Source organism: Terrapene carolina, unplaced genomic scaffold, assembly GCF_002925995.2.
Source record: "Terrapene carolina triunguis isolate 2854851 unplaced genomic scaffold, T_m_triunguis-2.0 Scaffold96, whole genome shotgun sequence".
NCBI classification, from domain to species: domain Eukaryota; kingdom Metazoa; phylum Chordata; order Testudines; family Emydidae; genus Terrapene; species Terrapene triunguis.
This window is the reverse complement of record NW_020664447.1, coordinates 12,147,038-12,165,905: the sequence shown is the minus strand read 5'-3', so window position 1 is coordinate 12,165,905 and position 18,868 is coordinate 12,147,038. Positions and strand designations below refer to the sequence as shown.

Sequence of the window (18,868 nt, the reverse complement as noted above, 5' to 3'; positions counted from 1 at the left end):
AGTTAAACTTCTTGTTGGACTCACTGCAACTAGTACAATCTAGATGCCAAGCTAGTTTATATACCTCTAAATATTTATCCGCATAAAACATTTAAATAATGAAAGTATTGAGACTTAGTTATAACGGAAGTTCACGTTGCTACCCTATCTTCCTCCAGGCATCATATACATGTTTATATAGACTTGCACTGATATTATTTTGTTTTGCCACCTAATTGTCTACTGCAAATAACTGCATTAATATAACTTTGTATTGACAGACCATGCCATCCTAGTAGATTTATATCTTTATCATTTTGAGTTGATACTGTAATGTACTCTCCATTGATTGTACTCTCATTGTTTCATTCTATTTTGGTCTGATATCTTTTCTGCAAGAGGCTTGCACTGACATCATAATACTGTTGTGATAACACTATGTCCAATTTCAATTAACAAGAAAGTTACGACCCAAATTATACACATATGGTAAAATCCTGGCCCTATTTAAGTCAGTGGGGGTTTTGCCATTGACTTCACTGGAGCCACAGTTTCATCCCCATTTGGTAGTTATTTTTTAAAATTCAATATCTTGCACATGTATATTTGTCTCAGGCATCACAAGAAGACAAGACAAGACACCAGGAACATGATTTAATGATGCTCCAATTTTATTAATTTATCACATCTGGGAAATTATCTGGCAATAACTCATCCAATGCAGATCAACTTTCCTTCTAGAATCTGTACCACTTGGAGAAGGACTGCCTCAAGCCCTCACTCCTCCAAACCTTTAACCTGCTCCCAGCACCATTGCTGGGACTGCACCATCCTCCCCTCATACAAGAGTTGAGAGCATAGAGGAAAAGTGGTGGCCTCTCACTATACCAGATATTAGGAGCCACAACTCATGCCCCAGATTCTTTACACAATGCCCTTCCAGCTCCTGTTTATCAGGGAACCAGGATTCCTTTAAATAAGCATCTGAGCTGGACGCCTGCCAAGGTACAAAAAGATGAACATTTTACCATCTCACCTACCACCTGGGAATAAAATCATGGCTCTGTTGAAATCAATGGGAGTTTTATCATTGACTCCAGAGAAGTCAAGACGTATCCCAGGTCTGTGGATTCCTGAGGGGAAGATGAAAAAAATTCACATCACCCAGACGAACCTAGGAATGAAGGAAAAATTCCTTCCCAGCATACCTTCCGGGGGCCCAAAAGGTGATTCCCATGATGCTCAGAGCAGGACCCAGAAACCGAGTTCTATTGTAATCCCAAGAGTGTGGGGATGATGGGAGCCATTGCTCCCAGGTGCAGACTGGTATGTTAGGGGAAAGGGCTTATAAATAGTTCCCAAGGCTGCACAGGAGCCTGGGCTACCACTGCACCATTCAGTTTGACCAATAAACTAGGACTCCCTCCTGATCACCATTAACCCTTCCCTAAACCCACAAGGAAGCAGAGGTCCCCACACAGTGGGGGAGGGGGAATCCTTAAAGGGGCCCCAGGATTTTTTTTCCCCTCACAGTCCAAACAAAAGACTCCCCATATCTGAGACAGAGGAAGGAATGCAATAAGAACCATCTCTAACAAAATAGGATCAGCACAACTGTTACTAAATCAGCCAGGTAGAGGAGGCTTTCCTTTTAGATTATCTGCAAGAGCTGTTGCATGTAGGCCACCTGGTCCAAGTTTGAGTTTTCAGTGTTGGTTATGAATATATATTAAGCCATATTTTAGCTACACTAGAGACGTGGTGATAAGAAAGAAAAAGGTACTATTGGCATGGGGTACATTGTGAGGAATGGGCTCCACAGTGGAGAGCATCTTATAGAAACAAGTAGGAGAGAATAAGGGGGAGGGGTTTAAAATAAGCAAGTAGAGGGGAAGTTTATTTTGCTTACAATATAATATAAACACAAACTTTATTTAAAAATTAAACTACGGTTATTGAAAGAGAGATGCCAAACATAACCCCTCAATCCAAAGGCAATCAATGCCTTTATGTTACAACCATTTCCTCAATACTTTGTTTTTTATCTAGTTAGATTATAAACTCTTTGGGAATAAAACAACAGGAAACAATGTAGGAACCACTAACTGGGCTAAGTTACTTAAGAGTATCGTATCACCAGTTACCCTCCTGAAGCACTGAGACAATATCATGATAAATGGATAAACTAGGGCTGTCCAAGCAATTAAAAAAATGAATTGCGATTAATTGCGTGATTAAAAAAATTAATTGCAATTAATCGCACTGTTAAACAATAATAGAATATCATTTATATAAACATTTTTGGATGTTTCAAATTTGGATTTTCAAATATATTGATTTCAATTACAACACAGAATACAAAGTGTACAGTGCTCACTTTATATTTATTTTTGATTACAAATATCTGAACTGTAAAAAACAAAAGAAATAGTATTTTTCAATTCACCTAATACAAGTACTGTAATGCAATCTCTTTATCACGGAAGTTGAACTTACAAATGTAGAATTATGTACAAAAAAGACTGGAGCACATGACTTATGAGGAGAGACTGAGGGAACTGGGATTGTTTAGTCTCCAGAAGAGAAGAATGAGGGGGGATTTGATAGCTGCTTTCAACTACCTGAGGGGGGGTTCCAAAGAGGATGGAGCTCGGCTGTTCTCAGTGGTGGCAGATGACAGAACAAGGAGCAATGGTCTCAAGTTGCAGTGGGGGAGGTCTAGGTTGGATATTAGGAAACACTATTTCACTAGGAGGGTGGTGAAGCACTGGAATGCTTTACCTAGGGAGGTGGTGGAATCTCCTTCCTTGGAGATTTTTAAGGCCCGGCTTGACAAAGCCCTGGCTGGGATGATTTAGTTGGGAATTGGTCCTGCTTTGAGCAGGGGGTTGGACTAGATGACCTCCTGAGATCCCTTCCAACCCTGATATTCTATGATTCTATGATTTAAAAAAATATAAAATTTTAGAGCCTGCAAGTCCACTCAGTACTACTTCTTGTTCAGCCAATCGCTCAGACAAACAAGTTTGTTTACATTTGCCGGAGATAATGCTGCCCGCTTCTTGTTTCTCATGGCACTGTTGTAGCTGGCGTCACAAGATATTTACGAGACAGATGCGCTCAAGATTCATATGTCCCTTCACGCTTCAACCACCATTCCAAGGGACATGCGTCCATGCTGATGACGGGTTCTGCTCGAGAACAATCCAAAGCACTCTGTTCATTTTCATCATCTGAGTCAGATGCCACCAGCAGAAGGTTGATTTTCTTTTTTGGTGGTTCGGGTTCTGAAGTTTCCACATTGGAGTGTTGCTCTTTTAAGACTTCTGAAAGCATGCTCCACACCTCATCCCTCTCAGATTTTGGAAGGCACTTCAGATTCTTAAACCTTGTGTTGAGTGCTGTAGCTATCTTTAGAAATCTCACATTGGTACCTTCTTTGCGTTTTATCAAATCTGCAGTGTTCTTAAAGTGTTCTTAAAATAAACAACATGTGGTGGGTCATCATCTGAGACTACTATAACATGAAATATATGGCAGAATGCAGGTAAAACAGAGCAGGGGACATATTCTCCCCCAAGGAGTTCAATCACAAATTTAATCAATGCAAAGTTTTTTAAACGACGTCATCAGCATGGAAGCATGTCCTCTGGAATGGTGGTCAAAGCATGAAGGGACATACAAATGTTTAGCATATCTGGCATGTAAATACCTTGCAATGCCAGCTACAAAAGTGCCATGCAATTGCCTGTTCTCACTTTCTGGCGACACTGTAAAGAAGAAGAGGACAGCATTATCTCCTGTAAATATAAACAAACTTGTTGTCTTAGCGATACAAGAAGTAGGACTGAGTAGACTTGTAGGCTCTGAAGTTTTACATTGTTTTGTTTTTGAGTGCAGTTTTGTAACAAAAAAAATCTAAACCTGATGCAGGTATGCTTTCTGCATGATGGGGGAGGCAGAACCAAGGATACAGTGGCCCCATCCCCCCGCAGCTACCCACAGGATGGGTTGCCCACATAGGGAAGTAAGGGTGGTGCCTTGTGCCATCTTATGCCCTTGCATGGCTTGTATGACACATAAGGATTTGCCCCTTAGATATACATGTGCAACATTTTGTATCTTTTAATCATGTTTGTATATTTACATTATTTTTATTGCTATAATGACTTAAATTGACTACTAGGGCCCAGTTTGGCATTCCTGTTCCCCGCATGGCTGGGGAATTCCAGGGGAAGGACTAATATCTAACCAAGTGAAAAAATCTGGAAATCTGAAGAAGAGGAGGCCTTTGTTTTTAAGGCTTCAAAGCCACAAAGATCACTAATTTTGAGATGATTAAAAATTTAGATAAACTCAAATTTAGATAGCTCAGAGTGATCTATAGCTAAAACATTTCTCCGTATCTGCAGTGTTCTGAGGCACTTTTCAGATTGATTAAAGGAAACTAACAGTAAATGTTACTATGCAACCATGAAATTATCTTTAAAAATTACCTCTATTTTCAGCTTTAAACTGTTGCTAATAAAGTTATTTTTCTCAATTATATTCTTTGCAGCATATCACCAAATAGCAAATTAAAAATCTTACCTTGGCAAATTATGTAAGTGGGAAGAAGATGTGATGAGTTTATTCACATACTGCTTCACTACTGTAGTTTGTACACTGTTACGACATGAAGACGTTGATGAAGTTAAGAATTCATTATTTCTTTGTGATGCCCCAAAAGTTGGATTGGAAGGTACATGAGCACTTACTGGTCTTTTGTCATTTGCCATTTCCTGTTTAGAAATGTCAAAGGCAGTAATTAAAATTAATGCAGAGGTTTTTTCTATTAATAGTTACGACTGAAACTCTTTGATTAATTAGCATGAACCCAATCCAGTAGTGCTTTTTCACATGAGTAGTCTAACTGAAGCCAGTACGAAGCATAGTGGGTTACTGAACATAGTAATGTTCAGTTTGGATTGTCGTAGAAATTCCTGTCCGTTCCAGCTGAGGAATAAAGAGAGACGGACACAGCTAATCAAGCAAGGAGCCCCGGGAGGGGCGATCCGTTTATTTCAATTGCAATTGGGTTCGAGCTCATAAGTCGGCAAGAACCCCGAAAACACGTACACCAAAGTATTATCTGCAGTTGACTATGATAATCTATTGCTCTATGATTGGCCAAAATTTGCTATCATTACCATACATAATTAGCAAGCTACATGTATCTGCCCCTCTTGTGACCCCTTATTGTTCATCTACTTGCCCCCTCCCCCTTGCGTTATTTTGCAAATCAAGCAGTTATCTACTGGACGCAGGCACAGAAAGTTCCACTGTCTGCAGGTTTGGAGTTTGGTTACATTTCCTCTCGAAGGAACTTCCTGAGTTAAAACTATCCATAGCTCACGCTGCATATCTCCCTTCTTCTTTCTCCCATGTGTACGTGACAAATTTGCCCCCTGGCAGTTAAGTAGAATAATTTTATTTCAGGATGAAGGCAGATTGTATTTTTTATGTATTTACATTCTTAGGGAACAGAATTTGGAGATGGTGAGGAGCAATACCAATTTGGAGGCTTAAAGAGAGAGACAGAGGGAGGGATAAAAAAGTCTTCTCTATGGAGCTAGATTGGCAGAATTATCCAGAAATTCTAAAGGCTTGTATATGAGGTTTTGTAACTTACTAACAGTTTATTGCTGAAATTCATTTGGAAGGAATATTATTTCATTTATTATGAAATGTTATTGTGGAAGCTATATGCAAGACTTTCCAAAGTATAAGATTAAAGTGTTAAAATATTCTTGCTTTTAATTATATATATAAAGCTAACAGAAGGGGAACCAATTAGAGTATGGTATGAATTGCTCATGCTCAACCATGCAAAATATCGGAGTCAAAAGTTTATGTCTTGATCCCAAGAAGTGCTGAGCGCCCACAACTCCTGTTAAATCAATGGGAGCATTAGATGCTTGGCAACTCTTAGAATCAGGCATTTACAGATTAAGGCCCTAGTCCCACAAATAATTACTCTCATGCTTAATTGAAAACATGTATGTAGCCCCCCTGGCACCAGTGAGACTACTCACATATATAAGTCTTTGCAGGTTTGGAACTTTTTGTATATGTTTCAAATAAATATTAAATTATTTATTTCCAGAATGCAGAAACTGTGGAGCAGATCCTCATCTGCTGTATGTAGATTTCTTCCAATTTTAGTCTTCGGAAGAGTGTGGGAGATGTCAATATTTTTTTAAAAAATAAATATTGTGTGTCTCTGTCTATATGAGCAGTATCATGCTGTCTCTTACACAGAAGAAAAGAGTTAACTCAATCCTGGATGGTTTTATAGATCTCCAGGAAGGGAGACAATGACTCTAACTCAATTGCCAGTGTTTAATGGACAAATCCACTGCTGGAAGTCTACCTCTGGCCTCCTTAGTCAGATGCTTAAACTGGATTGACTAGGATCAGGAGTCCCACAACAGACAAAGTAACATTGAGATGGATAAAAAAGCTGATTTCAGAATGGGGAGACACTGACTGAGGGTCAGACTGAGGCAGAGACTGCAGGGATGAAGTCTGCCTCACCCAGCTCCAATGTTGGAAGTACCTGGGACAAGTGGGACCTATTTAAGCTTACAAGGAAAGACTAAGGTTTAGGTAAGATAATATGTGTGTAGACCTTTTGTTGTTTTAACCCTTTTCCTCTCTGTTTGGTACATGCCTAAGGATAAGTAAATAATACTTTGTTTCAAAGAGGCTGTTTTGAGTCACTGTATTTTCATACTGATCATAGGCTACCAAAGAGAAGTCTATAACAGGAGTCAAAACCCAACTAGATCTGCTGGGAAACACTTGGTAAATAGGGGTGCTAAGACCTGGAGACTCAGTCAAGAGTGGAATGAATTGCGGGATTCGCCTCTGACAGAAGTTCAGACATAGCCCTGTCACTTGGAAAGGGTGCCCACCCAGAGACTGAGAGAGGGTACAGCTCATCCTGAACTGTGATAAACTTATTGTATGCAAAAAATTTATATTCTTGTAGCCTCTTCTATTAAAATGGAGAACTGAAGGTAAGGTGCAACACCTGTAGTTCAGAATTCAAAATGATCTGCTTCTCATGTTCTCATAATGGTTTTGGTCACTTACCAAAAAATAATAAATAACAATAATAATAATAATAATACCAGTACCTAACAGGAAAGCTAAAGCAAACTTTATTAATTAATCCAAGTACTTCTAAAATCCCTTTTACAAATGAGACTACTGACATGTTTTAAAGCAAGCCAGATTTAGCACTATAGTTGTATAAAAACTAACCACCCAGCAGATAGCAATAATTTCAGCATTTGCAAATGTTTTCTTTGTTTGCAGTGTGAACCCCTAAAAACACAGGCTAAATAAAGAAAAATCACCACCTGGGAAGGATTTTTGAAATCAGGCCCTGTAAGCTATAGTTTATAATCACTCAGGGCCATATTCTGCAACCCGATATCATGCTGAGTAGTATCTTACTCCTTAAGTAGTCCCATTGGAATTAATGGGAGTATCTATATAGAAAGGCACGACTCAAAATGCCAATGGTGGCAGAATCTGGTCCTTAGAAAATGGAACATGAAGTCTTTATTCTTTGCTTCTTTATTCTTAGAAATATCCTTGAACCGACTGTGATACAAGTTGTTACTCTTTTCCTCACTAATAGGTCAATGTGGCAGGTGAGGCTGCTTTAGGGAGTTAGTCAGGGAGCAGGCCAGCCGCTGGTTCTAGCAGCTGTTGAGCCCTGGGTCCCAACGTGGGGCTCCAGCGTATACAGTGCATTATGTTGGCCTGAGTCCAACCACCCATAACCCAGACTTCCTAGCAGCCCCCCAAAGTGTGGCCACGCTAGCCCTTTGTTTGTGATGCAGGAAAATCTGACTGCTCACCAAAATTCACTGTCCAGAGGACAAAGAAAGTCAGCCAGTGGGATTGTGGAATACTTTTGGCAGACTCCCAGAGCATGAGTCCAGTAGGGCTGCGTCTACACTGTAAAGCAATAGGGCTTGAACCCTGGGTCCTGGCTTGACTCAGGCTTGGACCTTCCACCCCCGTGGGGTCCTGGGACCATGGGTCCAAGCCCTGCGTTAGTACAATTTTTGTGAAGATGGAAGGGGGTTAGGCTTAAGCTTCAATTCGAACCTGGGCTTACAACAGAGTGTAGACATACCCTGGAGATGAATCTTGTTGGTAGCCCGGCCTGCGCACAGTGGTGTCCTGGTGCCAATATCTCCAGCACAGAGCAGAGAAAACCTGACAGACACCATCACAGTCATGTTTTATTTCCTGCTATCTCCTGTATAAAAACTGAATTTCAATCAGTTCTTGTTTTTGTCACCTCTTTATTGAAAAACTTCTACAATCCTAGTTCTACGGTCCAGTACTATTGTGGGACTTGCACAGCTTGAGGCCCTGATATACTGACATCTAAAAAGTGGTGAAAGATTTCATAGTTCAACCTATTGCTCTCACAACTCCTACTTTAAAAACAAACTTCTCCAGTATTAATGCGGAATATCTGACATTTTGCTACGCAGATCTACTGCATGTGTAGTGTATTTAATAAAAGTTAGTTATACCATAAAATGCTTATAATTTGTATGATATGGATTTCTCTATAGTAATAGTTATAACAGTGCATTACACTTCACCATGCGACACCTTGATTACTGCAACCTCCTACCTACATTCTGGCCTTGACTAGTGTGTAGAGTCCTTCACAGATACAAAATTTGTATCTGCATCCTATCCACAATCTGCAAAAATTGTCTGTGGATATTGCAGGGCTGTGCCAAGCCTCTGACCCCCAGCCACCCCCCACTTCTCCTTAGAGACCTCCTGCCCTGCCACCCGTTCCACACCTGTCATACTGCCTTCCCTGCTCTGGGCAGGGAGGCTACAATCCTGGGCCCTCGTATGCAGTGCCACCCTCCCAGTGGAGGGCTCAGACACCCTTACGCAGCCGCAGCGACTCTAAAACATGCAGACCCAACTGGGACAGACAGCAGCGACAACTATTCTCCTCACAGCGCCCACTGTTGCCACCTGCTAGTTTAAAGTACAACACCTCTTTCAAAATGGTGCTTGGCTCACTACACAGGAGCACAGTGTATATCTACCCTTATGGGTATGTCTACTCTTCTGGGAGTTGTAGTTTACCTCCTCCATCCGAGTAAGCTGGGGACTGCAACTTCCAGTATGTCCAGTGGGCTATTGCCACATATCACAGCCAACTGCTGCGTGATTCAGAGAGCTGGGCTGGAGCCTGAGGACTGGGTGACAGCCACTCCATTTGTGTGTGCTGCAGACTCCTGCACAGATACAAAATTTGTAACCACATCTGATCCATAATCCGCAAAAATGGTGGATATCCATGGATTTGCAGGGCTCGACTAGTGTGACCTTTACCCCCTCAAGTTCATTTAAAAGGCAGCTGCTAAGATAGTTTTCTTTACCCATCATTTTGATAACATCTTTTCCCCCTTTGAATCAATCCATTAGCTTCCCTTCTCTGCTACCTCAAATTCTTGTCCTTATCTTCAGGGCCTTTCATAGTTTAGCCCTGCCCTACTTACTGACTCTATTATCTCACTGTGTTGTCATCTGCTCCCTGGATTTCCTCATCAATGCCAGCACTGATGATCCTTTTCACCTACTGAACCTTCATGCTTTCGTCCATGCTGTCCTGTATGAATCAGGGCTGCCCGGCGGGGGGGGGGGGGGGGGGGGGGGGGAGTTTGCCCCGGCCCCCCAGGGGCTCCGCAAGCCCTGGCCCAGCGGCGGTCCGGGTTTTTGGCGGCATTTCAGCGGCGGGGGGCGCGGAGCAACTGAAGGGCCCCCCGCCGCTGAAATGCCACCAAAGACCCGGACCGCCGCCGGGTGAGTACAGGCGCCGCAGCTCCCCCGCTTTGCCCCAGGCCCCCTGAATCCTCTGGGCAGCCCTGGTATGAATGGATCATCCTCCTCGAAAGATTGATAAAGCTGCTACCCTATTCTTCAAATCCCTCCTCAAGATTCACTTCTACAGAATACAGCCAAATTATAATGGCTAGGCAGGTGATGCGCTAAGATTATTGCTACTGATCTGCTCATTTGTCTCCATTCACAAACAACTACAACAAAATCTCTATACCTACAAATTGTGTACAAGGCTAGTCTATTAAAAAATAAAACTTGAATTGCTGTTACCCTGTCCTCCCCCTCCTCTCCTTCCTTCCCCCTCAACCCCTGTCCCCTTTTGTTTGTTTCTTCTTTTCATTACTACTTTCCTTTACATCTTTTCACAAATAGAATATTAGTTATATGTCTGTACAGTGTCCAGCACAATGGGGACTCAACCTGGAGGCACTACTGTAATCCACATAATAAACAACAATAATAAGGAAGAGCCAATCCATTCTATAATCCACAGAAGTGTATACAAACTGTGTATCTGAAATACAGTGTTATGTTAAAACTGTTTACTCTTATAGTCTTCACTAAAAAAGGCAAGAAATACAAATTGCAATTACTAATTTATTTATTTTCTACATTTTTTCATTTTACCATAGTTATCTTCTGTAATTAAAAATGAAACAAAATAACATGTCTCTCAAACGTGCATTTCAACCACTGAATGTTCCTTAGAGGACTGTCCTTTTGAAAACAACTCTGCTATATGACTAGTCTTGCGATTTTTATTTTGTCCTAGCTCAAACAAAACTGGAAGAGAATACAATGGGAGTTTTGCCTGAGCTAGGACTAAGGACTTCAGGAATGTGTTTTCAGATAGTAATGGGCAATACAGTATGTAGAGATATCAGACATATTTAATGGTAATGGTCAGAGGCAATTAAGTAGATTTAACTGTTCTTTATACCAGAAAATACTATTTTTTTAAAGAAGAAACTACAACATAAAACAAATGTTAAACAAAAGTATGGTAGAATTCATTCTATACTTCCAAAGAAAATAAGTGCATCAAAGCCAATTAGCCCAATGCCCCCTTCCCACAAACACATGGGAACATACCCAATTATCTTGAAAAAAGCCAATTAAAAATAAAATGAATAATCTGAATACCAAAACTTCTATAATTCATTTGATAATTATATTTCTCCTGAAGCTGCTGTTAATGTAAACTGTGAAATACTGTCGATCTATCATGTTTATAAGCATCATAGACAACATATCCATTCCTCTGTTGTCTTTAAACGTTATATTGCAGTTTGCACTAACAAGTAATCAAAATGACATTAAACATGCCTATTTTTCTAATACAGGTCTTCAGATAACATTTAGAATCTTCAAAAAACTGAATATTCATTTTATATACATCAGGATAAACATCCAGTTAGTCACAGGGATCCTTTTCTTTATTCTGCCATTACAAAAAAAAAAAAAAGTAAAGAAAAAGAAAAAAGGATATTATGTTTATAGAATCAGAAATGTAGGGCTGGAGGGGAGCTCAAATGTCATGTGGGACTGTGTCAAAAGCCATACTAAAATCAAGATATGTGTACAGTTTCCCCCCATCTACTAGGTCAGTAACCCTGTCAAAGAAGAAAATTGAGTTAGTTTGGTATGATTTGTTCTTGACAAATCCATGTTGGCTCTTACTTATCACCCTATTATTCTCTAGGTGCTTACAAATTAATTGTTTAATAATTTGTTCCAGTATCTTTCCAGGTACCGAAGCACGGCTGACAGGTCTATATTCCCCTGGGTCCCCTTTGTGCCCCTTTTTAAAGACAGGTACTATGTTTGCCCTTCTCAAGTCCTCTAAAACTAGGGTGACCAGATGTCCCGATTTTATAGGGACAGTCCCGATTTTTGGGTCTTTTCCTTATGTAGGCTCCTATTACCCCCCCCCGCCACCCACTGTCCCAATTTTTCACACTTGCTATCTGGTCACCCTATCTGAAACTTTCCCATCCTCCGTGATTCTTTAGGGTAATGGCTAACAGTTCAGAGATTCCTTTAACTAGTTCCTGAAGTGCCCTAGGAGGAATTTCATCAGGCCCTGCTGACTTTAATACATCTTACTCATGATTAACAGCAGTTCATTACATGGATGTGCAGTATGTGAATGTGTACAGGAGTGGCTGAGAGAAAGGAGTTTCCCCTCCCTTGCATAATCCACATAAGGTCCAGGCACAACTGTAGTCTTGGCACTCAGGGGGATTAATGGGGTCTCTTCCATACTGTCCCAGAGGTGAATATTGTTGGTCTATGTATTGTTGGTCCTTAGAAAAAAATCAAAATATAAGATTGTTTGTATTACATTATTTTGTAATTTTAAAATGGATCAGGTCACAAATTGAATATGACCTCATTACTGTGGCAACCCTGGAGGACTAGTTGGATTATAATGCTGGGTATATACGTTTGAGATATGTCATTCTCAATCTAATGAAGAGTGAAGTGTTGCTGGTGAATAGGTTTGTCACCATGAGGAAGCATTCTTTTCCACTACACTTACTAATGTGGCACCTTTGGAAGTCAAGAGCCAGGTTAAGAACCTTGATGTCCTTTTCAACCATGTCCAAGTGACAGACTTGGTATGGAAATGTTTTTACTGGTTGCACAATTTTTGTAGGCAGTCCTCTTGATTACCTTTTTCTCCGGAGAATGAGGTTTGCTTATTTTAAATCCCTCATAGTAGTCACTTAAATTCTGTGCAGAATGCAACAGAACATCTGTTCACAGGACTGAGCACATTTATACTGATGTCCATCCTGCAATATTTATATTACCTGTCTATACAGGGTCTAATGCTGCTCCAGCTGGACTCAGTAGGACTTCAACTATTGATTTCAATGGAAGCAGAAGTAATGTAGGCCAATAATTATAGAGTAATAGAATCACAGAATGTAGGACTGGAAAGGACCTCAAGAAGTCATCTAGTCCATCCCTCTGAGCTGAGGCAGGACCAAGTATATCTAGAGCATCCCTGACTGGTCTAACCTGTTCTCAAAAACCTCCAATTGCAGAGATTCCACAACCTCCCTTGGAAACCTATTCCAATACTTAACTATCCTTATAGTTAGAACATTTTTTCCTATGTAAACTAAATCTCCCTTGCTGCAGATTAAGCTGATTACTTCAGGGAATATGGAGAACAATTGATCATCATCCTCTTTATAAGAACCTAACATATTTGAAGACTGTTATCAGGTCCCCCCTCAGTCTTCTTTTCTTAAGACTAATCACACCTAGTTTTAACACTTTCCTCCTAGGGCAGGTTATCTAAGCTTTTTACCATTTTTGTTGCTCTGATCTGGATTCACTCCAGTTTGTCCACATCTTTCTTGAGGTGTAGCACCCAGAACTGGACACAGTACTCCAGCTGAGGCCTCACCAGTGTGGAGTAGACTGGAACAATTACCACTTGTGTCATACATATGAAACTCTTGTTAATACACCCTTGAATGATATTAGCCTTTTTTTGCAACTGCATCACATTGTTGGCTCATATTGAATTTGTGATCCACTATAACTAGAGCTTTGTGTCTGTCACAGAGGTCGCAGAAGTCACGGATTCTGCAGCGGCCAGTCTGGATGATCTCAGGGCTGCGCAAGCAGCAAGATCTGGGGGCAGCTGCTCAGGTGGCCCCGGGGACAGCCACACAGGCTGCTGCTGGAGCAGCTCTGCGGACAGCTACTCGGGTGGCCCCGCAGCCAGCAGCACTGGCCGCTGCTTGGGCTGTCCCGGGCAGCTGGTCCTGGGGACTGCCTGAGAAGTGGTCCCAGGCGCGGCTAGAGCAGGTTCCCTGAGCAACCGCTGCTTTGGCGGCTCCAGGCAGCGGTCCCCGTGGCAGCTGGAGCAACCACTGCTCTAGCAGCCCCTGACAGCTGGTGCTGCTGGCCGTGGGCCCCCTTCTGCAGCAGCAGCCCTCCAGGACACCCCCCACAGCAGTGGCCTCCTAGGGTGACCCCCGCAGCAGCAGCCACCCAAAGATTTATTCAGGACTATTTATAGTATAAGTCACGGATGGGTCACAGGCCGTGAATTTTTGTTTATTGCTCGTGACCTGTCCATGACTTTTACTAAAAATACTGTGACTAAATCGTAGCCTTAACTATATCCCCCAGATCCTTTTCAGCAGTACTACTGCCTAACCCAGGGGTGGTCAACCTGTGGCTCCGGAACCACATGCAGCTCTTCAGAAGTTAATATGCAGCTCCTTGTATAGGCACCAACTCTGGGGCTGGAGCTACAGGCGCCAACTTTCCAATGTGCTCACTGCTCAACCCCTGGCTCTGCCACAGGCCCTGCTCCCACTCTACCTCTTCCTGCCCCCTCCCCTGAGCATGCCGTGCCTTCGCTCATCCCCTTTTCCCCCCATAGCCTCCTGCACTCCACAAAACTGCTGATCGGGAGGTGTGGGTTGGGAGGGGGAGGGGCTGATCGACGGGGCTGCTGGTGGGTGGAAGGTGCTGGGAGCGGAGGGGGGGGGGGAGCCAGCTGATGGGGGGGCTGCTTACGTGTTACTGTGGCTCTTTGGCAATCTCAAGCTCAGGTTGGCCACCCCGGCCTAAACAGTTATTCCCCATTTTGTAGTTGTGCATTCGTGAATAGATTTAAGCTAGACCTATCTGCTCAGGGCCGACTCCAGGGTTTTTGCCGCGGAGGTCCTTCGCTCCGAGCGGGAGTGAGGGACCGTCCGCCGAATTGCCGCTGAATAGCTGGATGTGCTGCCCCTCTCCAGAGTGGCCGTCCCAAGCACCTGCTTGGCAAGCTGGTGCCTGGAGCCGGCCCTGTATCTGCTAGGTGTTTTTAGAGTTAAGGGCAGAGATCTACTGTATTAACAACCTTCTCTTTCAGTGTCTGTATTTTCACTTCACCCAGGGACTCTACCATAGAATGAATGACGAAGCTTCCCCGCACCGCTCTGGGAAGTGGCCGGAACGTGGGGGGGGGGGCCAAGGGGTCTGTGTGTTGCTCTTGCTTCAGGCAGTGCCCCCAGCAGCTCCCATTGGCCGCGGTTCCCCGTTCCCAGCCAATGGGAGCTGCTGGGGGCGCTGCCTGAAGCAACAGCAACACACAAACCCTTGTGCCCTCCTCCCCCAGGTTCCGGACGCTTCCCGGAGCGGCGTGGGGGCAGGGCAGGCAGGCAGGGAGCCTGCCCCCCGAACCTCTGCTGCAGCCAAACCCCCTTCCCTGATTCCCCTGCCGCACCCTGCACCCCACCCCCCTGCCCTGAACCCCTTGCCACACCCCACACCCTTCTTGCACCCCGACCCCCTGCCCTGAGCCCCCTGCTGCACGCTGCACTGCCCTGAACCCCTCACCCCTCCTGCACCCCACACTTTAACTCTCTGCCCTGAGCCCCCGCCACATGCCACACCCCTCCTGTACCCCCTGGGGGCAGGGAGGGGGCAGAGTTGGGGTGGGGATTTCGGGGAAGGGGTTGGAATGGGGGTGGGGAAGGGGTGGTAAGAGGTGGGGCAGGGGCAGGGCCTCATGGAAGGGGTGGAGTTGGGGCGGGGCCAAGGACGGCGGAGGGGAGGTGTTAGTAATGCGTCCCTCAGGCCAATGTACTAGTCCTCATGTGGCCCTCATGTTCATTTGAGTTTGAGACTCCTGGCATAGATCATGGAGTATTATAGAGGGGCACTTATTAAATACACATTTTTGCTCTTTCTTTTTTAACCTGGGTATAAGAGAAGTGAGACTATAAAAATTAGCTTAAAACATTTAAAAATGTATAAGTAACACTAAAAATATGAATATGGTAACACCTGTTTATAAAATACATGTTAAAAACAAAAAATATGTATGGTATATTTCTTTGAAAAGCTGTTCTCTATCTCAGAGACAGCCTAAATACTATTTAATGTTGTTGCTGTGGTAACAACAGGAGCATAAAACCCAAACAATTTCCTCCCAACATGTTTCCAATTTTTTCATATACACGTTTTATATGTAATGAGCTATTCTGTCCTTTTCTCAGTTCAAATGATCCCCCTCTCCTTTTACACCATTTTGTACTTCAGTGTGTGTAAATAAGAGATGCCCAATTAGCTATGGGTAAGGGAAATCTTGCACAAGTAACCTAAAATTTTCTACCTTTAGGGTGCTTGACTTTGCAACCTTAAAGTTCTTTTAACATAGATTTTTGTAATTAATTTTCTAAGATTTTAAATAGCAAACTGAAAAAAACCAGAAATTTCATTATGTAGAACTACACTGACCCCCACGTGGATGAGCATCAGGATTGGAACCTTTAGATCCAGTGCACAGATCTCTACTTTTTCAGCTAACATAGTAACTAGTGGCAATAGTGGGCTGTTATGCTCTATGTGGCCCAATCACTACAGATGAATAAGACATATACCGGTACTTTGCCAGTGGGTATCACAGCTACCTGCTGACAGGCAGAGGAACACTGAGACTCAGGAATCCTGGGTTCAATTCCAGATTCTGAAGAGGAGCATACGGTAGTGTTTATAAACCCTTCTGCCCCTACCCCCACCCTGTTCCTATCCCCCCCACTCCCCCAGTTCTACTCCTGCCCTGCCTCATCCTCCTGTCCCTTTCCGCTCCTGTCCTCAGCCCTTGCTCCCTTATTCTTATCCCTTTCCTGTAGCTTTTGCCCATTCCCCCTGCTTGTACCCTCCAGCCCCACCTCTTTCTGCTCCTATCATCTCTCCCAGACCCTACCTTGTTCCACACTGTGCTCCTATACCCCTCCTCTCAACTCTATCTTCCTCTGCTCCTTTCCTCCCCTTCCTCAGCTCATGTCCTTGTCCTCATCTCTACTTCTATCCCCCTCTCTCCCACTGCTGCCCTTGTCCCCACTATGCTCCTATCGCTACCTCCCCAGCTGATGTTCCTTTTCCCTCTGCTCCTGTGTTATCTCCCTTCTGCTCCTGCCTCTTTCCTTGTTCCCCATCTGCTTCTTAACCCTTTACATTTGAGTCAGGCTCCATTTTTTATATCCTCCATGCTGCCTGGGTGCTAGCAGGAGGCATGGTGAGCACAAGAAAGACAATTTCCCTGATCTTAGCTGAGGTATCCCATGCCACAGTGGCTCCTGGCAGCTGGAAGGTGCAACCAGGGCTTTGGAGCAGAGCCCGGAGCTGGAGCGCGGAGCAGCTCCGGAGCAGTGGAGCTGCAGGTTTTTGCCTGGAACAGGAGCAGTGCCAGAGCACAGCTCCAAAGCCCTGGCGTGCAACTGTAGGGAAAGCCCTGCTCAGCCCCGTAATCATGGGATAGAAGAGCATGCTCAGGCACTCTGTTGAGATTCTTCATGCACAGTTTGTTTGCATGTAAGAGCTCTGTGGGGATGGAGCATACTCAGTGCAGATGGAGTCTACAGAGAATTTAGCTGCCAATTCTAATGAGCCTCTACTGAGTATGTGCAAACTGTGGTTTTTCAGAGGTTTATAACTTGGTAAAATTTGAGGAGATTTTCTTGGGGGCTGCTAAAGGGACATCTCTAACACTGGAGCAACACCCCCGCCAAATTTCAAGTTCTGCTCCAAAACATGGAAGTGCTTCTCAATGAAACTGAGAATTTTTCAGTGTTCTTAAGAATTTATATAAGAATTTTTTAACATAGACAAAGTAACATATTTTACCTAATCTCATTCTTGGAAACTGCTGAACCATTTTAGTGGAAATTTCCTCCCCCACCCTCCCCATCCCTCAAAAACCCTATAAGGTAGATGAACTACATGTAAAATTTCAGCCCCAACAGTTAAAGGTATTTTTTAATGGGAAGTGATAAGCAACCTTAACTACAGGGGTTAACTACCATCTCTTCCTATAATAATATAAATTCTTTATAAGTGGGAAAGAATCTACTGAAGGTAAGACTATTGCACACAATCCCTACTGCCCAACACAACAATAGATTAAATTCAGTGCAGACAAGATTAAAATAATGCAAGTTCAAAATAACACTTTGAATTATTCATACTAAGTGCCATTATGCAGAGTTCAAATAAAACATCTGCCTAATATATATATTAAGACTGTCAAGCGATTAAAAAAATTAATCGTAATTAATCGCACTGATAATAATAGAATACCATTTATTTAAATATTTTTGAATGTTTTCTATATTTTCAAATATATTGATTTCAATTACAACACAGAATACAAAGTGTACAGAGATCACTTTATATTTATTTTTGATTACAAGTATTTGGACTGTAAAAAAACAAAAGAAATAGTATTTTTCAATTCACCTAATACAAGTACTGTAGTGCAATCACTTTATCATGAAAGTTGAACTTACACATGTAGAATTATGTACAAAAAAACTGCCTTCAAAAATAAAACAATGTAAAATTTTAGCGCCTGCAAGTCCACTCAGTCCTACATCTTGTTCAGCCAATCGCTAAGACAAACAAGTTTGTTTACATTTGCAGGAGATAACACTGCCTGCTTCTTTTTTACAATGTCACCTGAAAGTGAGAACAGGCATTCGCATGGCACCATTGTAGCCAGCGTTGTAAGATATTTATGTGACAAATGTGCTCAAGATTCATATGTCCCTTCACGCTTCAACTACCATTCCAGGGGACATGCGTCCATGCTGATGACGGGTTCTGCTCGAGAACAATCCAAAGCAGTGCGGACCGACGCATGTTTATTTTCATCATCTGAGTCAGATTCCACCAGCAGAAGGTTGATTTTCTTTTTTGGTGGTTTGGGTTCTGAAGTTTCCACATTGGAGTGTTGCTCTTTTAAGACTTCTGAAAGCATGCTCCACACCTCATCCCTCTCAGATTTTGGAAGGCACTTCAGATTCTTAAACCTTGTGTTGAGTGCTGTAGCTATCTTTAGAAATCTCACATTGGTACCTTCTTTGCGTTATATCAAATCTGCAGTGTTCTTAAAGTGTTCTTAAAATAAACAACATGTGGTGGGTCA

General features: G+C 42.8%; 1 protein-coding gene across 1 annotated transcript in view; it reads right to left on the bottom strand.

Moving 5' to 3' along the window:
* The window catches only part of DCDC1 (doublecortin domain containing 1), a 392,627-nt gene extending 387,870 nt beyond the window's left edge, over positions 1 to 4,757 (bottom strand). Inside the window, exon 1 of the mRNA XM_029911543.1 lies at positions 4,570 to 4,757. Within this exon, the coding sequence (XP_029767403.1) occupies positions 4,570 to 4,757 (188 nt within the window). The remainder of the gene's footprint in view (positions 1 to 4,569) is intronic.
* Between the last annotated feature and the right edge of the window lie 14,111 nt (positions 4,758 to 18,868).